This window comes from Propithecus coquereli, unplaced genomic scaffold (genome assembly GCF_000956105.1).
Source record: "Propithecus coquereli isolate 6110/MARCELLA unplaced genomic scaffold, Pcoq_1.0 Scaffold165, whole genome shotgun sequence".
Lineage (NCBI taxonomy): Eukaryota > Metazoa > Chordata > Mammalia > Primates > Indriidae > Propithecus > Propithecus coquereli.
Window position 1 is genome coordinate 4,483,243 of NW_012141080.1, and position 26,563 is coordinate 4,509,805.

Sequence of the window (26,563 nt, forward strand, 5' to 3'; positions counted from 1 at the left end):
TCCCTGATGTTTGACAGTCCTCCTTGTGAAAGGAAACACATGGCTTGCTAGTCAGGTTCTCTAGATGGTGGTATAATGCCAACGTGGAAGCCAACAGAGAATGCTCGATTCTGCTGAGACCTTACGACCTTACTTTGGGAAGACCACAGGTATTAACACACACGACTCCAAAAGACAAAGGAATCTGCACTGAGCCATCTTGCTCCTTCCTGCATGGCCACTTCTATTCCCAGTAACGTTTATATCTTGGTTCATTAAATTGGTGTGGATGATTTAAGTGTGGAGGATGGCTTCATCCCTCCAATCTGTAACCTCCCTAAAACATTGTCTTTATGATCTTACCATAACCTCGATTTGGGGGATAGACTTGAGCATAATCAGGGAAAACATTTGGCCTGGGACACATTTGTGGACTATTCTATGCTAACTATTTCCATATATGTTACCCTTAATATTGAACACAGCTTTCTAGGGTTGGAGATATTATAATTACAATGTTGTTATGATTGTTGTTATCATCAATATCAGCTATGGTTTTTGGTCACCTCCACATGCCAGGCACACTGCTAGATGCATTACACTCATTATCTAATTTAGTGATCACAGCACTCTTGCTGGGGATATATAGTTACCCCCATTTCACCAGATCCCAGAGAATTTGGTGAATAATAGCTAACCCGTAGCAGAGCCGGGATTCAAACTTGCTTAGGTCTCATTTATGTGCCTGTGGTTTCTCACCTAAGGGGCGGAAGCACTGATTAGGAGAAAGCCAGTTATTCCTCTCTTTGTCACCAATACACCTGGTGATTTGTTTCCCAGAGGAGCTGAGTTGTGCATTAGGGTTGGGCGGAATACACATGCATGCACCACATGCACTGTAACTTTCTCCTCTTATCTTTCTGGATACGTTTAGAACCAGTTGTGCATTTTAAAAAGTTATGCACATGGTAAAATTTTAAATATACAGAAAAATCTAATTGACAAGTCTCTTCCCAACATTGACTAAACATCGATTCTTCTACCAGAAGATAACCTTTTGTGTGTTCTTACCAAAGACAAAAAAATTGCTGACACCAGCAGTAAATTCATTCATGTATATATTATATATTTATATACAACATGCATCTATTAATAGTTAATCAAATTAGGACTCTGCTAATGAACTGTTTTTTCCTGGTTGTAAAATAATGTAGTTACTTTTTATAAATTTAAGAATTATAGTTAGATATAGACAAATGAGGAAAAAGTACTTTTGAGTCTTAGAAACAATCACTGTTAATTTTGTGTTTATCTTTCCATCTTTTTAAAATTGAAATATATTTATATTTCTTAAAGTCAAAATCACATTGCAGTCTGGTTGTTTTTTTTAACCTAACCTATTTTTTGGCCATTTTTCCATATCAATAAATATTCTATGGCAGTGCAATTTTAGCAACTCTACATTATACCTTCATAACTTATTAAATGAATCCCTTATTGCTGGGTACACATGCTGTTTTCAGTTTTTCACAGTCATGAATGTGTTGCTGGTTTACCTGGGCTAAGTGAGGCTTTTAAACGTACATTGAAAATTCTTCTTCAGAAAGGTTGTTTGAGTTTATATTCTTTTTCCAGCAGTGTATGAGTATCTGTTTTCCCTTATCTTCACCATATCGTGTATTTATAATTTTGTTACGAGATTTGTATTATTTGCTGAATGAGCATGCATCTCCATTTCATTGATAATAGACAGGAAGAATTGCGTTTGCCTGGCAATTTTTCCCAATATTCTTGCCAATTTTAAAGAAAGATTGAACAAAAAAGTTTTAACATTTCACATAAAAACCTTTAGAGTTTTCAGGTTAATTTGTAAGGCAAGGTGTGCAAATTATTAATAAGTGTTTTGGGTTTTTTTGTGCTTAATTCTTATTGAAACACTAATCATCAGGGCCCTGAAATTGCTATAAGGAGGGCACTTAAAAATCATAAGCGATCTATAGTTGGTACTTAGGAAATAAATGAAACGACTTTTTTCTTTTAAATCTGCCTTGGAGCTGAAAGATAAAAAAAAACTTAAAATGAGTTAGAATATAAGTTTCTCAGCATTCCATAGCTTATGTATTAAAAGAGGATTTTTAAAATACATTTATCAATCATTAAATTTCTCAGAAGCTACAGAAATGCAGGTAAGATTTTTTAAAATAACTCGAATTTTCACCGTGGGGGAAAAAAAAACAACCAAAACAAACAAAAAAACCTCCTAGGAGATAAAGAGATGTGCATGAGACTGAAATTAAGAAGCTCAAAGTTTGGTGAGAGAAACACAGAAGGAAGCAAAGACAATATGGAAGTGTGGGAGTGTCTAGGATGGCGCCGTACCCATCCCGGGGTGATTAGGCAGGACTTCCTGGAAGGAGGTGCCCCTGGGCTTCATTTTGCTTTGACATAGCAACAACAAAGGGAATTAACTTTGTGGGTGGAGTATTCTGTGGAGGGAACAGCACTGATTTTGCAAACTTGCCTCACTTCACTATTCAGTCATTTGAAAATAATTTTAAATGAGTTTAGCCAGTGGTTCTCAGAATTTTGGATTTCAGGATCCAATAAACTTTTCCAAAAGAAAACAAAAATGAGGACACCAACTTAAGCTTGCCAGAGAGGTTTTTTTACCCCCTTAAGAAAACGCATGAAAAACAATGACAACACAGTGAACAAAATGGAACATTATCCCCCCATCAACCATCAGCATTACTTTATAAAACAAAGGTATTTGAACATGGAACATTGTGAGGACATACATCTACTCTAAAGGACAGTCGTTTCATTTTAATTTTTATTTTGAACTAATTTTAGGCTCACATGGAAGTTGCAAAATTAGTTCAGAAAGTTCACCTACCTTTTCCTAATTTTAACAACTTACCTAACCATAGTATAATGATGAAAATCAGAACATTGACATTGGTACTCATCATGCTTATGGCAAACTTGTGCCTTGTCCCTCCCACCTGTAGAAATAACAAGAGAGGGGACACATCAGGGTGGTGGTGATGGTGATGTGAAACATGATAAAAAAAAAAAAAACAAACGTCTTGGCGCTTGTAGGAAAGGCATTTATTTCTTTTAGGATTGAAAGGGGCTTGTAGGGTTTCCAGGAAGTAGCCTCATCCTAAAAATAATAGACACGGTTCATAGAGAGCTTACTGTGTGCCCAGCTGGTCAGGGCCATCCATGCTATACGCATCGTCTTATATAGTTCTCCCAAAATCTTAGTGTGAGGAAGATATTACTATTTTGGTTTCAAAGATGGGGAAAGTGAGGCTCCAATGTTCCAAGAGGTCAAATGCATAAAGGAAGTAGTGGAGTCAGAATGGCATCTTGTTCAAATGGTCACCTGGGACTGTGCTCTTTTCAGGACCTCTCGTTCCTTTCCTAGCATTGGGAATACTCAAGCCTTCAGTTCCAGGGGTAGGAGAGAAGATTTCCTACCTGTCCTCTGATGACAGTGCTGCCCACACCTGTACCCCACCACAAAAATCTTTTTAATCCGTTATTAGGAAAACAGAAATGCCTTTCCGAGTAGTAGTGCCTGGGATGTGCGTGTGTGTGTGTTTTCACCCTGCTGCGTGATCTGTGGCTTTAAATATATTTTTTCTTTTTTATTTCAAAATATTAAGGGGGTGCAAATGTTTTGGTTACATAGATCACTTTTGTAATGCTTAAGTCATGGCTATAGGTGTGCCCATCACCCAAATAGTGTTCGTTGTACCTGTCAGGTAGGTTTTTGGCCCTCCCCTCTTCCCGCACCCCCTGCTTGATTTCCACTGAGTTTTACTTCCCTCTGTGCACATGCGTGTTCATCGGTTAGTTCCAATTTAATAGTGAGTACGTGCGGCTTTCAATATATTTGTGTACCCTTGTCAATTCCCTATCTTTTAAAAATCTTGCCTTTTGAGTATGTGCAAGTGTGGGGAGTGTTAACTTGCCATGATGTCATGAGAAATGTGCACCTGAGTTATCCCAGAACATACAATGTTCCCCTTTCTACTGAATACACTTGACCACCACTACTCATTTTCTCCCTGTAACCCTCCTGTACTTGCCACCCCTCAACCTGCTAGAAACAAGAAATTAGACTTGGCAAGAGATCTTAGCACCACCATGAGATCCAAACCCGTTAGTTTTCAGCCGAGACGGTGAGGGCCCTGTGGTGGAGGTGGGAGGGTGATCTTGCCCAAGGTCACATAGGACATAGGGGTAGAGCCTGGAGGAGAAGCCAAGTCAGGTGTGTGCGCTCAAGGCTGCCTTCTGCCATCTTGCTGTGATGCTCACCTGAGGATGCCTGTCACTCCCGCTGACATCCCAGTGACCAAGTGGATAAAAGGAATTCTTTAGAACAGTTTCTCAATTGTAAATGCTTACATTTTCTCCTGGCTCCGGGCCAAATCCCCCCTCTCAATCTTGTTTTCAAGGTTGAACTTTCCTTTGGAGTGTGCGACCTTGCCCTTCTTGGCCTGAGGATGTCGCTCTCCATCCGTAAGCTTCCTTTCCGGGACCCTGTTTGCAGCAAAGACTGTAATTTTATTTTGGGTTTGGATATACTGATTACATTTTAGCTTCTGGTATATTTTCTTACCTGTCAGAGCCATTAAATTTATTTTAATAGTTACTCTACCCTCCTGATAGCCACTAAAGGGGGAATTGGATATTGTCTATCAATTGGTTAGTCTGTGAACTAAGACTGTATCTAATTACAAGGCATTGTATCAGTTCTGATTTATTAACCATTTACTGTGCTTTGGAGAAGGCAGCGTGTTCAGTAGCACTGTTCAGCCTGGATGTAGCGTTCCAGGAGGGCAGGGTGCCTGGAATATCTGATCTTACAGTTATTACTTTGTGTCATATATAATCTTGTTTTTTTCCTGCAACAAATAAATCTTTGGGACTCCTGAAGGGAAAAAAAAAAAAAAAAGAAAGAAAAAAACATTTGTGGTTACGGTATAATAAAAATAAACCGTTTGTCGTGACTGCAGCTGACATTTATCAGCCCGTTTGTGGGTGCTCTTTCTCTCTCTCTATAATACAGAACATAATTTGTCACTTTGTAAATACATTCCAGTCTAAATCCCTGCCAGCATCTGTTAGTGTTTGAAGGATTAATGTGCTACCCTGTGTGTGTCTGCACTTCCAGGGAACAGTGTAGCATATGATTATGGATCTTGGGAGAGCAGGGGAACAGGGCATTTTTCTACACATTTTCCTACTCATGTAGTCTTCTTGGTCTTTTTCTGATTTTTCTTTTCCTTATCCCATTCTGCCTGGGTACCTGGAATTTCATCATTTGTAAGTGTTCTCGTGGTCCTAACCTTTCTCTGCTCTGTCATAGTGAGTCACAGTCATGATATTTTGTGTGTACTGTGGGTGAGCCGTGCGTGAAACTTTGGGGTCAGTTATACTTGGGTTCAATTTTTCTTCCATCTAATTTGTAACCTCAAGCTACTTATTTCCATTCCCTCACTCATAAAATGAAGATGCTAATATCTACTTCTTAAAGGCACTGAGGAAGAAGGGAGAGATCAATGTCAATGTGATGTGCCCAGCTTAGCACCTGGCCAAGAGTAACTGGGAGAGGGGGCATATCACCTCCCATCATCATCAGTGTGCTTGCCTTGATGCAGTCCATGAAACGGAAAGTATTAGTTGGAGGGGCCCAATGCCAGGAGCCAGCTGTTGGTTATGTTTCTATTTTGTTTTTCATCTTTTCTTGTTAGTGGATTTTGTTTGTTTGGAAATATTTATATCCCTGTAAGTCAGGTGTTTGGTGGGTTCTCAGCCCAGAGAGCATCTTTCCAGTAAGAAACTGTGATTCCCAACCAGGTCTGGTAATTTATCTGAGCAGGATTGAGGGGTTTAGACACCCTTTCACCAACGGCAAAATGATCCACATTCCTGCTAGAAGGTCCATTCTTCCTCTCCCTGGCAGGAGCCTGGAATTCCCTGAACGACAGTGACTCCTGTAATTCTTTCTCCATTATAAAGTGGCTCTGGACTGTCAATCACCCTTGACCTACTGCTATCATTTGGATTAGAAAAAGATCCCCAGACATGGAAGAAATGGCCTCATTAGTAATCTTTTTGTAAGCAATTTCTTCATTTCATGTTTTCATTCTTTCACTGTTTGTGTGTACTTCTGCCTGTCCCACCTCCCTGGTTCCCCCCACCCAATTTCTGTGTCTTTATATGTAACTCTCTTCTCTCCAATAAAGAAGAAAGCATGCAGTTCTATTTTCATTAGGAGAAGCGTTTTGTTGTTATTGTTGTTTTGTTTTGGATTTGGTTTTCTGAAGTATAAATGCATATGAACAGGACAGAAGCGTCATGCCCACATGCCTGGTGGCCAAGATAGGGCTTGTGATTTGATGGTTATTGCCAGGATTCTGGAGAGAATCACTAGCTGATGTGTCATCACTGAGCCCAGTGACAAATGTCTATTCTTAACACCCTAAATGCCCAGGTATTGACATACTTGGAAAATGTCTTGAAATCCCTGTTTCAACACATACTCTAAGGGATGGTATGACATACTCCCTTTATTCTCATACATTCATCGGTATTTGCACATAATATTAATTATAAGACCGCAGGGTTCAGGAGAGTATACTCTTATTCTAAAATAGGGGTCAGTGTACTACTCGGAGGCGAAGTATTCCAGCCCAATACCTGGTTTTGTAAATAAAGTTTTATTGGAACAGGACTACACCCATTCATTTATGCAATGTGTATGGCTGCTTTTGCTTTCACACTACACAAGTTTAGTATTGGGGAGAGACTCACAAAACCTAAAATACTTACTATGTTGTCCTTTTAGAGAAAAAGTTTACCAATCCCTGTTCTAGGGGACTCATGGTCCTTCAGAAAAGAAAAGTCAGTTTCACTAAATCAGATTGAGCAGATGGTTAGGTTAATATCTTATTTCTACACATATAGAAACAATTCACATTACACATGACTCAGTTATCACACTTGGTTAATCCAAAGCCTGGGGGAGGAGGGGAGGAGAGAAGCTAAAGCTAACTGTATTTTTCCATCACAAAGTTACAATTGTGGGGGTCTAAATAAAACAAAACAAAAAGTGTAGAAGACTTTGGGTTTATGAAAGGAACAACATTCTCAGGAGTAAAGTACGTGTGGGCTGTGGCCCCACTGAAATCTCCTGGACTCAAGGATAATTTCTGGCACAGAGACAGTGGTACTGTCTTGCAAGGAGAATTGACTTATTACAGCAGAGAGAGATCCACAATCCCAGTTCTGCCAGGTACTAATTATATGCTTTTTGAGCAGATTTCTCACACTTTCTCAGCCTTTGCTTTGTTTATAGGTCTACTTTCTAATTAGACCCACTTTGTAAGGGTTTGGCAGCGTAAAATATGGCAATGTCTGTAGTATCCTTTTCCCTGAATAGTATCTGCCAGAGGATAGGTCCTCAAGAGTGTTTAATTAACATGAGTGTTTGCCTCATGGAATGGATTTCCTAAATTTATAGAGGGGAAGAAGGTCTAAGGTCCTACGTGTGTGATGACAGGTAACACTTGGGTTAACTGTAAAATGTGGCCCTTAGCCTTAATGTCCCCATGTCTCCTCCTTAAGGGATGCATTGCCGACCTGGTACCGCAGAAACGAGTGCAACCTGGTAAAGTCAATGGTGTCCTTTAGATTTCCTGTTGTGCCAAATGTACCAAGGCCCCTCTTTTAGGTGGTGAAAACCCTGGGCTACCCTGTCACGCTGCAAGCAGCAGAAGCTCTTCCCATAGAGAACATCTGTCTCATCAAGCCAAGGGAAAAAGGGAAGACGCTGTTTATAAATATTGGAGAGGCAGGGAGAGCATGCACCGAGGCCAAGCTGGTTTAACATGCATGCCGCTCCAAAGTGGCTTCTAATGGACATTTACAAGCTGGTGTCCCCCACACTTCCCCTACCCACTCTAATGCTGTCTGGGATGCTCTTCGGAACACATGTGGTCTGTGACCTAGCTGGCTTTTAACAAAATTGCCCAACGTGATTCGTTCGTCCCATTTGGCTGCAAGAGGGAAGACTACAGAGCCAGCTAGATACGAATGTGGCCATGTGCTGGAGCCCGAACTGGTGATGACACAGGCCTGGAAACCTCGCAGGCCCATCTGCAGCCTCTTAGAGGTTCCTGCCAAAACATCCATAAAGACAAAGGTGAGACCCAACACACACACACACACACAGAATCAAGTGATAGCCAGATTTAGGGCATCATTTAGATTAGCTACAGGACCAAATATTAAATTACAATTAAACATGAATTAGAAAAGGAACTGAAGTAACAGTAACAGGTGGAATTTGTTTTATGGGAGGGAGGATTTCATGGAGCCACTAAGTCACGTTTGGACTACTTTTCTGGTTTGAATGACAAAGACATTGAATAACTTTATACTTTGTAAGAAAAAATTTAGAAATATATGTTAAAATTTCAAGAATAACTGACAGCAAGAAAGCAAGTGAGAAAGAAAGAGAATGAAATGAAGAAAGAATAGAAAGAGAAAGAACTATCAGCTTCTAAACCACCAGCCATAGGGAGGTGGGAAATGATATATAGAGTGCCTGATAAAAAGAAACTCCATCAATCTAAAAAAAAAAAGATGTCTTTTTTTCTCTATGTTTCTCAGTCTCCATTTCTCTCTCTCCCCCTTCTCTTCTTCTCCCTCCAGTCTCCTCTCCTGCTGATGCATGGTTGAGGCTTGGGGTTTTTTTTAACAGTTACAGGCTTGTAAGGTGAGATTGATTTTTTTTCAATATAATTCCTTAATAGTCTTAGTGGGGTTTGGATCTATTTGTTTCTAGTTAGTTCATGTATAGCCACACCAATGTCTAGACAGGACTCTCAAGTTGTTTTGTTTGTCTAACTTGTCATCATGCCTTTCTCTCACTGTCACGCTCTCAACTCAATACCAAGTACCATACGGCTACCTGGAAGAATGGGCCTGGGTTGAAAAGCAGAATCATTAATCTGATATATGCTATTGGGCTGAATTATTTGAATTAACTCAGAAGTCGTAATGGGCTATTGTTTCTCAAAGAGTTTTGCAGGCCTATTTTGTGCTATTGGGGCTCCAGAATCAATTGGCTTTTTCAACTCTGTAATGCGCTAATTTTCATTTCTGCTTACAAACTGGACAATTCTTACCAGAACACATCTCCCTCTTGTAACATCTTGGTAAAAGCAGCACGGAGCAGCCCCTGCACACTGACATTCTGGTTCTTCCCTAGAACTTTACAATTCAGTAGGTACTAGATCTACCTTGCATGTTATGGCGGAGAATGGTCTTGCCAAATGTCTTTCAGTATATGACACAGATCCACATGGGTGTCTCTCATCAACAAGTGGCTTTTGTCCGTTTGATGAGTGAGGTAAGGTATCTATGCTTTTTTCATTTAGTGGCCTTACCAGCTCCTAGGAACTTATTATAGCTTACATTTATGTCCTGGAAGGAGAGAAAAAGAAAGGGGCACCCAATTTACATGAGGAATAGCCAAGAGTTACATACTCTTCTGCTCAAAGACCATTAGTGGAAACCTAAATGTCTCATCTCAGTGCAGTGTAGGTCAGAAAATGTAGCTTTCTTTCCAGTCATGCTCTTTTCCCACACTGTGGAAAGTGGAGAACAATTCTGAGGGACAACTAGCTCTCTCTAGTTGCAGTGTATCTTTTTTATACAACATAGAGCTCATTTTAAAATTCTAGTCTGTTGATTTCTGTCCTTTAATGTGTGAACTTAAGTTCATTTATATTTCTTGTGATTACTGTTATATTTGTACTACTTCTGTATTCCAGGTTTTGTTTCATCTCTACCAAGTTTTTAAATTATTATTTTTAATTTTTTCTAGACCTTTTTTTTTTAGATTGATGGAGTTTCTTTTTATCAGGCACTCTATATATCATTTCCCACCTCCCTGTGGCTGCTGGTTTAGAAGCTGATAGTTCTTTCTCTCTTTTTATTCTTTCTTCCTTTCATTCTCTTTCTCACTTGCTTGCTTGCTGTCAGTTATTCTTGAAATTTTAACATATATTTCTAAATTTTTTCTTACAAAGTATAAAGTTATTCAGTGTCTTTGTCATTCAAACCAGGAAAGCAGTCCAAACGTGATTTAGTGGCTCCATGAAATCCTCCCTCCCATAAAACAAATTCCACCTGTTACTGTTACTTCAGTTCCTTTTCTAATTCATGTTTAATTTTAATTTAATATTTGGTCCTGTAGCTAATCTAAATGATGCCCTAAATCTGGCTATCACTTGATTCTGTGTGTGTGTGTGTATGTGTGTGTGTGTGTGTGTATGTGTTGGGTCTCACCTTTGTCTTTATGGATGTTTTGGCGGGAACCTCTAAGAGGCTGCTAGGCAGATGCCATTTTAAGCAGGAAACCTCATTTCTTTCTGAAGAACATTTTTTAATCTTTTCTAGTTTATCTGTGGAATGTCCTGCCTTGCTTCTGCAGAACCTCTGAAAGATGGTTCTTTTGACTCATCCATAAATTAAAAATAACTCGTGGTCACTCCTCAAGCATGATGATACTATTACATGTTTACTGTGTGCTCTGCGTACCGAGTGCATGTCCATCACATGTAGTATGGCCACCTTCCCAGAGGCAGGTGCTCTGCCAGCCAGCCTGAAGCACCAGAATAAATGCCTGGATTTCCAAATGGCTTATGGAAAATTGTTGCTGTCAATATTACTAGCCAACTTTTATTTCTACTTGTGACTTTGTACCATGTTTTGTGGTACATTGTCTAATCATTTATTCATTTTCTAAATTAAAGCCTGCCTTGAAAACCTGCCATTCACTATATATTAGGTATTAGAGACAGAGATATGAAACTGTACATTTTAATTTACTATAAATGTCAATGTGAATTATTGGTTGTTTTGCTTTTCTTTCATAGTCTCCTGCAGTGTTCTTGGGAATGGAAATTGGTATAACCTTTTGGAGGACACCCAGCAAAAATCTATCAAAATTTAAAATGGGGATATCTCTTGACCTAGTGATTCTACTTCTAGGAATTTATCCTATAGAGAAAAAAACATATTGCAAAGTGTATATATTGCAGCATTGCTTTCACTAGCCCCAAAAAACCCAAACTATAAACAGCATAAAATAGTATTAATTACAATAAAACAACAGCTAACACTTATAGCATATCTATTCAATATAGTATCTGTGCTTCTCATAGATACTATATTGTTGGATCCTCCCAGTAATTTCAAGGAGGAGATTATAATTTCTATTTTTACTGATAAGTAAATTTGGACATTGAGAATTTATGTAACAAGTTCACAAAGCTAGTGAAGGATATGGGGGCAGTTTTTAATAAATGATCGAACATTCCTATAGTGGGCTAAACATATTGATTAAAAAGATTCGGGGTAGAGCTCTATTTAGGTATTTTCAATTGTGTATTAACTGGAAAAAGCCAGGCTGTAAAGCAACCCAGGAGCTATAATATTGTGTTTATAGGAAAAGTTGCACAATGTTTTCATATATACAGAAAATATATTGTGGAAGGATTTGACTCAGACTGTTAATATGCTTATCTTGGGACACTGGGACTTGGAGGACATTTTCACATTATAAATTATCCACTTCTGAATTATTTGTCCTTTCTTCAATAGAACAGTTTTATTTTAACATCTAATGGTAAATGTAAATGGCTGAAGACAACTTGGGGTGAATGGAAGCTTCTCTCACTAAACACACAGAGGCAACCTCAGCACTACTGGCATTTAGGGCCAGATATTTCTTTGTAATGGGGACCGTCCTGTGCATTGTAGGATGTTTGGCAGCATCCCTAGCCTCTACCCAGTAGATTTTAGTACACCCCTCTGACAAGTTGTGACAACCAGAAATGTGCCCAGACATTAGCAGATACCTGCTGGAGGTAGAGGGTAGAATGGCCCCTGGTTGAGAACCCCTGAGGGACATGCTGCTCCCTTGCTATTGAAGGAGTCTTTTTTCATAGTGAATTTTTCATTCTAACGTAAGTGGTGATTTATGATACCTGTAGGTGAAGTGTGGTTACATTTTCCTGAGGGCTTGTAGGCAAGTAAAGAGTAGTATAGTAAGTCGCTATCATCTGTGCATGGTTCTCTGCCTGCTGAAGACTGTGTTGAAGACCATCTCCCTCCATTGGAGGATCTTTCAAACTTCGTAAGTCCTTCAGGTGGACTATGAAATCCTCTAGACTAGAGCCGACAAATCTTGTTTTTCTCTTTCTATTCCATGTAACTGCTATCTACCTGGCACCAGATTGTTAGCAGGCCCTAGATCTTGTGTTTGGAGCTTTGCATCTCTTTCTGAATCTAGGAGTGGGGATGCTGATTTTTCTTTTATCAGCGACTTCCCCAAAGCGGGGAGTTCCGATGCTTAACAAGTTTCATTAAGAACAGAGGTATTAAATATTCAAAGTATCTAGACCATTCCTGTCGAGAAGATAATTATACAGTAAATTAGCCGATGTCCAGTATGTTGCCTTTTAAGCACTTCTTTGATGTTTCCAGTACTTACATAAGATACAGAGCATGTTTATTAAGAGTCTTCAACTGTGTATAAAACTAGAGCAGTCAAAAGTAATGGTGTCTGCTGAAGGATTCTTTATCATATGAATTTACCTTTAGTCATCTATTATTTATTTCAGCTATTTTATATGCCATTATAATAAATATTATGACAGAGAAAGCTTTTATGCTTCAACTTATTGTACTATCTTTACTTGCCTGCAATCCTTCAGGAAAATGTAACCACGCTTTACCTATAGTTAACGTAAATCACCACTTACATTAGAATGAAAAATTCACTATGAAAAAGGCTCTTTCTTCAATTGCAAGGCATAAATGCACACTCATGTTGACTGCCAAGCTCCTGTGTCATTCACTGTCCTTCCTTAAACTGTTTTTAAGCTGCAAAGTGAATACATTGCATAGAGGGAAATTGGAAGGTTTTGGAATATTTTCACTCTCTTGTTAGTTTCTGGCAAGATAAGCATTTTTTTATCCAGAGTGCAAAATATTGCCAATTACTGTCTAAGCATTTTTAATAGTTTTTCTTTACATGGCACGTAACTCATAGACCAAATTAAATAAGCTGTTATCCGATGCAATTTCTCCTTGAATAGCCTCACAATTACCTATAGATATTGATACAGTTATTTTATAAATTGAGTTCCAGTAACACAAGGCAAAAATGTTGGCCTGTGCATAATGAAGGAAGAGTTGTCATGATTTTCTTATTAGGGATGTTTGTGTATTTTGGCAGGGGGAGGTGGATGGAGGGGGTGCTTGTGGGGGGCCCAGGAGTGAGGGTTGTTGCTTGATGGTTGATTCGAAGGTTAGGAATGACACACTCGGCCCCCATCCTTCAAGACTTCAAAAAAAAAAAGAATCCAGGTCTTTGCCAAGGATAATTTTTGGTGTGGTTCCCTATTTCAAAACATGGAATATTCTCTAAGAGCAGTTTTCCATTAAAAGTGAAATGCCTGTTAAAATGCATAGAGCCAGGAAAGAGACTCTCAAACTCTTCCCTTTTCTGGATAGCCTATCAGAGAGAGCATTTATCAGTACACATTTTTGGTGAAGATTGGGCAAACTCCCCATCACCCTTGCTCATGACGCTGGCTTGGGTTTGACTAAGAGGTATAAGAATCACACATCAACGCAAGCATCTATCCCTTCGTGCATTTCCCAGTGAAGATGCTGCCATGCATTGCCACCATTAACATTCCTTAAGTAACATTGGAGAAATTAGTGTTATGAAGTCCCACATAGGATATTGATGAATTATTAAGCCAGTTTAGTTAGATCTCTATTGTTGCTCAGTGAATAATGTCATGTCAATAATATGCTCAGCACCAGTGTCTCTTGCTGTTGTAAATGTGACAACTCCTATTTAAGGTTTTAGAACATAAAATCAGGACTGAGAGTATGTAAAGTGGAAGGGTGAAAGACATCAGCATAATACAATTAAGGCCCATTGGATTAGAATTTGCAGGGTGCCATTAGCAATAAGCTCTGAATGTAGATTATTGCCGTGGTTACATTTTCTGTTGCAGCAATAACGCTCCTCTTGTAAATTCTAAGTGCGTAAAATAAATATGATATAAAATAGACACAAATAAGAATATATAGATGATGTTAATTTCTTTATAGCTTCTTGGAGTTATGTGTTGAAGAGTATGACGGCAAGGGTGCAGCACAGTGTAGCAATTCTGTGATGACGTGAGCCTTGGAACCGGCCACATCTCAGTTGGAAACCTGGATCTGTGTCTTAATAGCTTTGCCACTTTAACGTCTGTCAGCCTCTGTTTTCTCATCTGTAAAATGGGGAAAATTATATATGCTTCAAAAGATATTTCATGTTGCTCTTAAATGAAAAAATGCCAAACATAGTGTAGGTGATCACTATTTTTGTTGTTTTTATTATCAATAAATATATGTAAATAAGAGCTTTTTTTTTTTTTTTTTAGGGGAAACCAGAAATAAACCCTTCCATACATTTAAGGGAGGGCTAGGTAGACTATTCATCAAATCTGCATAGATTGGCACCTTGCAGAGAGATCACAAAATAGCTAATTCCCTGTAAACAGTAAGTCCTGCCTTTGCAGTTGCCTATGACAAGATGCAGTGAAAGAGAATTTTCTCTGGGTATGTTGGAGGCCAGCCTGTGTGTGCCATTCAGTGCTTCTGGGTTTCCACGTCCTGCCACCTCCAGCCACTGTCCTGTTGTGCTTCTCTGTTTGACCCACTTACTGATAATGCTCTCGACACAGCACGAGGAAGAGCTGCTCCTGCCTGCTGCTGGATGTGTCCAGTGTGTGTGCCGGGGATTCTTTCGGTGGAGCCGAGTGGAGAAAGCAAGGCCCATGTGTGAGGGGAGAGTGTTTTGAACCATGTGCATGTGCTTTCACTCAGCATGCGCCCTACCCAGCAGCGTGGCCCCCATACCAAATACTTTGGGTTCATTATGGCAAGAAATGGGAAAGTGGAGAAAACTGATCAATACCCTCCCAGCTAATTCACAGGAAATTTACAATTAATGGTGATTTTACAGTAATAATTTGTGGTGTCTAAAAATAGATTTGATCACTGCAATTATTTATATCTAGTTTTCTAATGGCCTATTACCATGAGATATTACCATTTTTTGTTGGTAAGCAGTGTGGGTATCAGATACTGCCTGTGACGTATTGCAATGATGGAAAAAAAAGAAAAGAAATAAAGGAAATGGGATCTGTGGGAAGTGCATTTACCTTTAGAGGCAGCGTTAGTGGATGAATGAATGAATAAATGAACGAATTCACTCTAGTAAGTGTTGTCTCCCTTATTGTTGACCAGTAGCAGGACTGCATGCTGCCCTCTGTATGAGGCAGTTGCAGACCCGATGTTTTCCCTTGGTCTTGGCCTTAGCTGCTGCGAGGGTCTCTGAGCGGGGGTGGGGAGCAGTGGTGGGTGAGAAGACATGTAGATTGTGTGAGCGTTGTGGGATATAGAATAGTGATAATATCTGGATTTTGTGCGAGTTGTGGCTCTGCCAGTTGTTTACCTGGATGAAGTTGTGCAAGATCCTTTTAAACTTCAGTCTCTCCACCTGTCAAATGGGTGGAGGATAATCACTGCCCCCCCACAGGGTTGCTGTAGGGACAGATGGGTGCTGTGAGGCTAGGACCCACATGGTCAGTGTTCTGAGGTTGCTCCCCTTGGCCAGTGATGAACCCATTCAGCCTAGACACATTCGGATCTGGAGTTATAGACTACTTAACAGGTGTCAGGCACCGTTCCAAGTGTTTACATGTATGACCTCATTTCCTGATAAGGCAGGTGCTATAATTATCCCATTTTACACAGGAGAAAACTGAATACACAAGAAGTAGTAGCTCGTCCCGCTGATAAGTGATGGATGCTTTTCAGACTCAGGCAGTCCAGCTTGAGTCCATGGCATTAAACACTCATTGAGTTTGGGAACTTGGGCACCTTGGCTTCAGGGGGATTCAATAAGCCTCCTTCCTACTTCTCTGGGGTTATGTGCCATCCTTCATAGGGGAGCTATTCAAACTTTTTCGGAGCTATTTATGTTAATTTAATGAAATAAACAAGTCAAACCCACGATTACTAATGCATTATTATTGAAAAACAATGGGCATCACATTTTAGCAGTAGCCTTCAAAATAATAATGACAATAGCATTTATTGAGAGTCAATAGAGTACCTCATACCTTATGTACATTATATATAATCTTTAACTCTATGAGACAAATGCTATTATGTTCATTCTCAAATAAGGCAGCCGAAGCCCAGAATATTCAAATAGCTTCCCTGAAGTCAAGTTGCCAGTGCTGTGGTCATGCTCGGCTGTAGCTCCAGGTCAGCCTGGCTCTGGTGTCTTTGCCGAGGATGACAGCATCTCTCCATTTCTCTGTTTAAATACTGCACACTCCCCATATGGTTCCTTTGGTTTCAGGCGGTATCCCATCTGAGTCATACTTGGCTAATTTATAGTCATAAAATCATACAAGAGATCACTGTTGCATAACAACAAGCAGCCCCTTTGATTCTACATTTGCAGACTCTTGAATCACTGAGACATGTTTTAGAACTTAATAAAGAATAGATCAAAAAGATTTGGTGTACTGAAGGTGCCAGTGAACTGTGCCACCAGTGAGTGCCCTGGTATCCCTGGGAAATGGGAGAAGAGTCTGTAGCTTACTTAATTATGTCTTTCCGGCTGTAAGCCCTGGGCATCAGGAGCAGGTGGGCTTCCAAGCTACTTAGAAGTTACCCGATGCTTCATGTATGGGATGCCACCTGTGCATTTCTGTTTTAAAATGATGGGTAGTAGTGTCTGTATATATAATTTAAAAGAAATTAACATTCTGATTTTGCCTGAGATGATGTTTGTGTACTGGTTTGATTAGAGGAAAGAATGAGGATTTCAGGAAAGCAAGTGTGAGAGAGGCATTTTACAGCATTTCAAAATTCAATGTTCTCAGTATAAATCTCCTTCTGTTAAAGGTAGATGGGTGGAGAGTTGGATAGGTAGGTAGGAACATAGATGAGTAGATAAGAAGGAAGAGAAAGAGGGATATAGGAAAGGCTAACAGTTTACATTAGGGTGGTGGGATTTTAGATGCTATTATTGTGGTCCATATTCATCTTTCTTTTCTAATTTTTTTTTTTTAATAACTAATGCGAGTGTAAAGCAGGAAGTGGCCTGAAATAAGCCTGGAGAGGTAGACAGGGACCAAGTCATGGACTGTGTGTTACTGTTCCTCAATATATATTTCCATTTGTCTCCTACATGGAGGGTTGCGTTTTCTTGAAGTTAGTCATAGCCACGTTGGTTTCTCTGTCACTGAAATGTGAGCAGAAGTGACGTTTGCCACTGCCAAATGGAAGAATTTGAAACCTCACGTGCAACTTGCAGCATTCTCTTCCACGTGCTGTGGAAGCTGGTGATGTTATAGGTGGTGGAGGCCCCATTGACCTGGGCCCCTGGCTAATTACAACAAGTATGAGTCCACCAACCTGGGATGGGACTGGAGTGTGAGTGCTTAATAATCCTGGGTTGTTTTAAGACATGGAAATTTGGGAGTCGTTCATTACTGAAGCACATCCTGCTTGATACATAGGATCTTGTGAGCCATGCTTAGGAATTTGGACCACATCCTCTTGGCCATTCTGAGGTACAAAAGGGGTTTTGTTTATTTGTTTTGCCAATCCAGAGAGCAGGCTCTGGCCAAATAAGGCCTAAACCTGTCACATTCCAGACAGCATTTGCTAATTCTAACACCTCTTGATGAATGTCATGGTTTCCTTGGCAGTGATAGAATAGTTTTATGTCTTGAATGTGATGGTGGTTATATGAATCTATACGCATGATAAAATGTCATAGAATTGTGCATAAAGATACATCAAAGAAAAGAAAAGGGATGCATCCCAAAACTGGTGAAATCTCAGTAATGGCTGTGGTCTAATAAATTGTTTTGTGCCAATGTCGATTTTTGGGTTTTGCCAATATACTATGGATATGTAAGATGTCAACATTGGGGAAGCTGGGTGATGGATCTGTGAATGTTCTCTGTACCATTCTGGCCACTTCTTGTGAGTCTACAATTAGTTACAAATACAAGTTAACAACAACAAGAAATTCATGAGTAGAACCAAGAAAATGAATTATGGTGAGTTGTAGATTTACTGCCAGACATGGCAGGAAGTCTCACATTGGCAGATCAGGTCTCTTGTCCTCACCCAACAATCGACAGTTTAGCCCTCGAAAATGGATTCCGTTAGCAATCTGTCAACCGCGACATTCCCATTTAGAGCACGTTCCACTACAGACATTTCTATAAAGCTGCAAAGTTTGTCAGACAATTGAAAGTGGAAACCTCCCAACACACACATGAATACATACATACACCCTCATTCTAAAAGGTACATTTTTCCTCCCCTGGACTTACTATATTGCATGCAGTTTTTATGTATTTCTAAGGGTCAGTAGAAGAAACAGGAAACCTGATACCTAGGGGAGGAGAATTACCTGAATAATAGTGTGTGGACTGGAATCACTATCCCCAGGAGCCTAGTAACCCACAGCTTGTGGATTAGTCTGTTGAACTACTTGATGGCTTGTGACCTCTCGTCCCCTTAGAGGTGTATGTTCTGATTTTGCTCTTATTGGTAGTGGCAGCTGTGTGCTTTATTTTGAAGTGAAGGAGGAGAACCAAAGGAAACGTACCAATTGTAAGTCACATATATAGAAGAATATATGGGCTACTTGGCCACGCTATTATTTTTTTTGAAATATTGCTTTGGGGTCACCATCTGGGAATGTTCTCCCTGTTTTATCGGGGGTGGTTAGGTACAAGCATCTTTATAATATGTAGCCTGCATACCTCTCATGGTTTCTGGTGGGGGCCTGGGTAAGAGGCACAATCTCTTTACTACCACCTCCTCTTGTGATGCATTCACATTTCTGTAAGAATCTGTGTGTGGCAGTGAGTGTCATGTCCGAGTGAAGTAGGGTGGGGACCAGAGGAGGTAGGTTGAGGGTGGAAGGCCACTTTATTTGCTAACTCTGAACGTCAAACTAAGTAGTGAAATGTTTATGAGGCATGAGAATCTCTGCAGTCCAGAGAGGTTTTTGACCATCAGATAAACGTCAGTTACTCAGACAGAACGCGTGTTGGGTTCTGCGCCTCACTCTACACGGGGCATGTCCTCACTCCGTGCTTTCACTCCTCTTGCTGGCTGTTTTCTTCCTATAGGATGAGGGGTGTGGCGTCACCTAACAGCACACCCTCCAGCTCTGTCATTCCCTGGTCTTAGGAAACTCACAAAATCCGTGGTTGGCGTGTTTTCCTTTCCCTGCATCAGGTTAATGCTTCTCCTCATCCTTCCAAAATCTGCACATTTGAGCATCTGCCGTTGTTATACAAGACTAGGAATTTAAATCTACATTGGCCAGTAGTGCCTTTACCACGGGTAATGCTGTTACGGTTTGGAGAAATAATTTAATCACTTTATACCACCTTTCCTTAAAATCGGGCTTTGTTAGTAGGTATGATGGGGATTCTCCAGGATCTAACAGTCAGTGATCTGGTCTGATGTGGTCTTCAGGGAGGATCTCTGGACAGGATTAATGTCAGTCTATCCACCACGTGGATCTGTAGCCCACACAAACTACCATTTATCGCCGAGCACCATCAGAGCAAGGATTTGGCACAATAGACGTCTATTCTTCTAGTTAAATTTATTAAATATCTTCTCTCTTCCAGACAGGATGTTAGGTGCTTGACACTTACCCTCACAACCCTGGGAGTAGATCATTAATATTCATCTTTTACAAATGAGGAGACAGAGGCTTAGCCATGTTAAATGGCCCAAAGTCAGTGTGTTTTCCAGCTGCCACTGCCTGACGTTTATTGTCCAAAGTTTAGGATTTGTGTTAGAGCCCAAGACTTAGATGGCCAAGTTAAACCAGCCACAGATACACTGAACCACTCAGCACAGCTCCTGTCTTTCCCTGAATGAGAGAATTTGGGTGGAGGATGTTCTCAGCGGTGCCATTTGTGTCCTCCTTCATAGCATCCAGATAGTATCATGTTATTCTCTTTAGTCTTACTTAAGTATCACAGTCTAGACTAGAATTCCCAAGTCAACTGTTTGTTTTATGGGACTCTTCTTACCTAAACAGGCAGGTGGCCCCAGCATTCTTGGCTTTATGTCCTTTGGAGGAGCTAGGTCTAAGTAGTGATAGTATTTAATCTCCCACTCGGAAGTCCATCCAGACTTAAAAGTTGGGAGGGCCCTACAAGCACAGGACAAGTTGGAAGGACAACCCTGAGATTTATTCTTCCAGAATTATGCCACAAGGACCGTGTCTAGTGGAACATGATTGCTTCAAATCCTGAGCTCTCCAGTCTTGGTTTCTTGCCAGGAGGGAACTTGGGCTTTGACCTCAGACTGACTTGGGGTCCTTTCTTGCCCCCAGCTTCTTAGTTCTGTGATCTCTTGTAAGATCACAAGAAAACATTGCTTGTCTTTTAGTTGTTGTGAGCATTAAATGAAATGGTGTCTGTAAATGCCCAGCCCAGGGCAGGCTCTGAATATACGGTAGCCATTGTTAACAGTATTATTATTATTATTAGCAGTATGTGCCCCACCTGTCTATAGAGTTTTTTTGGTTACTAAGCCAGGGTTCTCTTTGGGATCTAGGTCCATTAAAGTCCATTGGTAAAAATGAGTCTTGCCTGCTTTTCTACTTTCTATAAATGAATTACCTTTAATTTCTTATGGAGCCTTAGCAGAAACATTTCAGAACCTGGATGGCAGCTTTTGAGATTAAAATGTCGTCCACTGTGTCTTTGCATGAGCCAGGCTTTGTCCTGGTGTTATAGCCTTTTAGGACGCAGATTGAGAGGAGATAACGTGAGCTTGAAGACCCTTTGGTGCCTCTTCTGTGTACTGAGCAAAACCCAGCACAACCGTCAGCCTGCGGGTTTAGCAGAATCCCAGCCTCACATCCTCCCCGAAATTGGCAGTAAAAGCCTTGTCCTTCCATTCATTCCAATGATTTATATTCTCTCTGGGCGTCTAATATTAAACAGGGGAATTTCGACATATTCCATAACACATTTACTGTAACTTGATACCATGAACTAAACTTGCTGTTATTTATCATTTCTTTTTATTTTCTTTCATTCCAGCATAAAGCCAAGGTAGAAGCAATGACCCTGGACCTCGCTCTGCTCCGTAGCGTGCAGCATTTTGCTGAAGCGTTCAAGGCCAAGAATGTGTGAGTGTTCCAGAGGAGGGTTATAGATCATAATTTCTTGCTGTTGTAATGTCTTTATCAGATGAACACAACTGGGAGATCGCAAGGCTGTTGTGTTGTCTTGGCGTCCAAACGAGAGGCTCATTTCCATTGGCCCTGTTAAGGTGAACCATGTTTTCTTGACTCTTAGTCACCCTCATTATGAGATGTGTCATCAATCTAATAACAGCTTCCCAGATAAAAAAAGAAAAGATACTATTAAAGCACTAGTAAAAGGGGCTAATAAAAGCCAGGCAATTGTAAGATGTATCCTGATTACAGACATTTTTGCAGTACCTCTCAGAACCAAGGAAAAGTATATTTTAATTGCATTCGGGGACAAATAAACTCAGTTATCCATTGCAACAGGGAGGCAGAGAATCTGAGCCTGAGAGAGATCTCCTGTTTTCAAAGGCTTTGGTGATCTGATGTGGGGCATGGATATGGCTCCAAAAACATGGACTCAGTTAATGAAAAACTTACTTCTTTTTTTTTCATTCTTTTTCAGTATTTCAGACTTTCTGAAGGAGAAAGCCTACATGCTACCATCCCTTTCTAACAGAGAGAGGAGAGAGACAGAGAGAGAGGCCCTGGGGGTGGAGGGGAGTGGGGTGCTCAAGTCCCAAACTAAGGAAAGCAATCGTGGCTAGCTAGCTACATTATAATTACAATATTTTGTTTCCAAGTATTTATTTTTACTCCTATTTAGGGTGAGCAATCCTGGTTCCTCATTTAACATAGTGGTTTAAATTTCATTAACAAATAACTTCATTTACTTTTTTTCAGTGAGTTGATTCAAACATGAAGATTAAGTTAATAACAGCACAGGTGGTGCCAAGGATAAGGTAATTACACAACTGGCACCAGAACCACATTTGGAGAACTCTGATAAATGACAAGCTGCCTTTGGATCAGGCTCTGTTGAAGACATTAGTTTTACTGTTCTCCAAGCAGATAAAGAATGTGAAGGAAGGAATCTTAAACCAAATATTCAGATAGAACTGTGTGGCGCTGACCCCACTAATCTGTCCAGTCTCCAGTTCTTCTCGTGTCTCCCTTAGTTTCTAACTCTGCTTTTCTAGACGGCTAAAATGTGTGCTCTTTAAGGCTGTTTCTGGAGCAAGCAAGTGGCCCGAGTCCTTGAGGTCTGTGGGCGGAGTCAGTCTTTAGTGAGAGTTCTACTGTCCCCTAAGTGCTGGCTCTGGGCTCACAGTTAGATAACACCCCCCAGCAGCTAGCAGATGTGAGTGAGCCTTACTGCATGCCCTTTACAGAGCTTGGTGATTGGTAGCTGCAGTCCCTTGCCAGAGCTCTCGGAGAACCTCAAGTCAGGATGCAACAGTGGCTTTCAAGACATTTGTTCAGAGATTCCTTGATCATTCATTTATCCACTTGTTCATGCACTTAACACGCACTTAATGAGTGTTCCCAAAGCCCCAGGCATTCTTCTGGGCTCTGGGACGAGAGTGGTGGCCTTGGAAGCAAAGTTAACCTCAGACCAGCGATCATCTCAGTTGTCAGCAAGCAGTGTTTTGTTACTAATGGCTGACTCCTCAACCTCATATGTCTGTGACTGTTTGGGAGAGAAGCATAATGACAATAACAACAGCAGAGGTAGCAGCTCATCCATCCAGGGCTGATTAGGGGCCACACACTGAGAATATTTTGCATGCATTTTCTCATTTCATTCTCAAAGCAATCCTTTGGGGTAGGTGCTATTATCGTCTGTGTTATACAGATGAGGAAAGTGAGGCCAGAGAAGATAAGTCATTTATTTATCCAGGGCACGCAGTCATTAGAGGGCTGAGTTAGGCTCTCCAGGACTCCTACTTAACCACCACACTGTCTTTCATTTTAAATGTGAGAGAAACTGACACATTCAGTGAATGAGAGTGACTTTAGCAGGGTCGCTTTGCAGGTTGGTGGCAAACATAGACGTCAGTCCGGTTATGACTCTCGCTCCCTCCCTGTTACCATGCGAGATCTTATATTCATTGTCGCCAGATGGCTTTCTCTCCCCAATTCGAGTGTCAGAAAGCTCTAGAAGTGAGCGGCTCTGCTGAGGAAAGCCAACTGTTACATAATAGGATCATCTTCCACGTCTTAACTGGACCATTAGTTTTTAACCATTAAGTAGTTCAGAAATCATCAAATTCAAGTGCCTTTTGCAATCACCAAGCTCAAACCCTTGGAGGAAACTATCACCCAGTTTGCCCTAATCCTAGATTTTAGCACAGGCCTTTGAGTTTGTATACATCTAAGTTCAGAAACAAGGGCGATTTTCCTTTTAGAACACTCTGTAGCACAAACCTCTTTGTATGTGTCCCCTGAGACTGCAGGATTTTACACGGCTTAGAGAAATATTGTGGCAAAAATATGCATAAAAAAGCAAGCGATTTTACTTTTGAAAGACTGCCAGAGTGAAATCTCTCATGGATAGGCAGATGACAGTTTAGTACTTACAGGTCTTTAGATTCTGAGAACTGTCAGAAGTGAATTTAAGTGCTGGTGACTGGGCTGCCAGAGAAACACATGTAACTCTATTCTTATCATCACCCCCATCTTCCGACATTAACATTTCCTTGTGTGTAAAACATAATGACAAATGAAAGAGAGGCTGCCAGTTCAGAACCAATCTCTTTCATGCTGTTGCATGGAGGGGAGGAAAACTCTCTACGTTTAAATTCTGTGTGGACGCCCCCATTTAATATGCCATTCCAGAGCCTGTATACGAGCAAGCCAAGCATATTATCAGGCTTCATTTTTCCCGTGCGTATCCCCTCGGTTCATGCTCCAGCACAAGTATGTTTCCCTGCGCTGGGATATGCATTGCACAGTGTAGCCTCAGACCAAAAAAGGTAGAAACAGATGCTCAGTGCAACACTGGTGGGAAATGCAGCTCATTATGCTGTGCGACCACATTCCAGCTGCCTTCTATCGGGAGATGTGGAGTCAGCCTCTTGCTGGATACTGTCTTCTTTTTCTGGGGGGCTTTTTGGGGGATGAGGAGGCTAATTTATTTATTGTTGTTGTTGTCATTGTTGTTTGAGACAGAGTCTTGCTCTGCTGCCCTGGGTAGAATGCAGTGGCATCATAGCTCACAGCAACCTCAAACTCCTGGGCTCAAGCGATCCTTCTGCCTCAGGCTCCCGAGTAGCTGGGACTACAGGCAAGCACTATCACGCCTGGCTACTTTTTCTATTTTTAGTAGAGATGGGATCTCACTCTTGCTCAGACTGATCTCTAACTCCTGAGCTCAAGCAATCCTCCAGCCTCAGCCTCCCAGAGTGCTAGGATTACGGGCATGAGCCACCATGCCCAGCCAAGGAGGCTAATTTAGAATGAGCACTGCCAATCATGATTATGTAAACAATAGCTGCTAGCCATCTTTTTGTTTATTCTGTGCAAGGCAATGTGCTAAGCACTTATATAATACATGTATTCTCTCTTTCCTTTCTTACAATAACCCTGGACATTAGCCATGATTATCTCTATTTTACAAATTAAAAGGTTGAAGCAAAGAGCGCCTAAGTCACTTTTCCAAGTTTAGCAAGTGGTTGATCCAGAATTTGATCCCAAATCTGTCTGAATCCAAAATGACTCCTCTTTATCTTGCTTCTCTGTCTTCAGTTATATATTTTTCCGTATGGATTTCTGTATCAGTTATGTATTGCTGAGTAACAAATTACCCCAAAATTGGTGGCTTAGAACACAACAAACATTTCTATTCTCTCTCCCCCTCCTCCCTCCTTTCTTCTCTTCCTCCCTCTTTCTCTCACAGTTTGTTTGAATCAGGATTCAAATAAGGTCAATGCATTTTTTAAAAATTCTTTTTTAAAGACAGGGTCTCGCTATGTTACCCAGACTAGTCTCGAAGTTCTGGGCTGAAGTGATCCTCTTTCCTGAGTCTCCCGGGTAGCTGGGATTATAGGCGTGTACCACTGTGCCCAGCTAATACATTTTAATTCATGGATGTTCCCTCAATGCTTTTTTTTTTTCCTTTAAAACCTTTCATTTTTAAATGCAACTTATTTGTTTAAGGGACCAGGTTGTCCTCTAGAGATTGCTGTAGTCTCTACTTTGATGATGGCATCCCTGGGGTGTCATTTAACATAATCTTTTGTTTCTCAAGTTTCCTGTGAAAGGGTAGCTAGCTCAAGAGACTCCATCAACTTCATGTTTGATGTCTTGGATAGAGTACTTCCTAGGTGGTGGTGGTGTCTCCCCGCAAGGGGACACATGGGCCTGGTTGCTAAAGCCTGTTTTCTTAAGGCTCAGCACATCCTGACCTCCTCCCTCCCTTTCCCCCTCTCCCCTTGTTTTCCCATTCCCATTTTCATTCATCTATCCAGTTATTCTTCACTTCTCTTCTGGGTGGTCAGCCCTGGGAGCCTCAGCCTGCTCCCAGATAGTTCTCCCCAGACTTAGCGGTGGCGGTGGTCCTCAGCCAGTGTGGCTCAGGTCAAATTATTTTGGGCATTACTGGAAAGTTCCAAACCAAACCAAAGCCTGTGGCAAGTCCCACCCAAACTGAGTTTTGAAGGATATTTTTGTTTCAACTGCAGTCCTGGAGTGGAGCCAGACTCCACACTGCCTGGCAGGCAGAGGCATCCATCAGAGCACAAAGAGCCGGGACCCTTTCTAATCAATCACACCAAATACTGGGATTTTCTGTAATGGACTCGGAAGCAGCAGTATGTTTTTTGTGATGCTTTTGCACATTTTCGTTTCCCGTTGTAGCTGCTTAGTTTACTGAAAAGTATACATTTTGAACAGGGTCTAGGAGATTTCAACAGCTCCTGGAACTAGGGGCCCCGTAATACATTTTCCTTCTTCAAAAAATGCTTTCTAGTTCAAGTTCCACATGTCCCTGACAAAACAGATGCCTGGATTCCAATCCTAGAATTTAAAAGGTGGTGATGGCACGTAATATAGGACATTCACTGCTTAGATTCCACTTACCAGTCAGCTCTTATAATGTTGACCAGAGGTTTTAATTCTTCCTGGAAATTCAGAGGAAATTTATACTAAAATAATTATGCAATTCTAAAGCTTTTTGAACTTTAGTTTTGATTGTGGACTTCTATTTCTCTTCTCTACTTTCTGTCTCCAGTATAATTTAAAGAAATTAGGCTTTGTTTCACTTAGAAGATAATATAGAATAATGGCGTTTTTTAAAAATCAGTTAAAATAACAGTTTTCTAT

General features: G+C 40.7%; 1 protein-coding gene across 1 annotated transcript in view; it reads left to right on the forward strand.

Annotated features, from left to right (window-relative positions):
* The window catches only part of WWOX (WW domain containing oxidoreductase), a 969,168-nt gene that overhangs the window by 225,102 nt on the left and 717,503 nt on the right, over positions 1 to 26,563 (forward strand). The window contains exon 6 of the mRNA XM_012641578.1: positions 21,252 to 21,340. Coding sequence (XP_012497032.1) covers positions 21,252 to 21,340 — 89 coding nt within the window. The remainder of the gene's footprint in view (positions 1 to 21,251; positions 21,341 to 26,563) is intronic.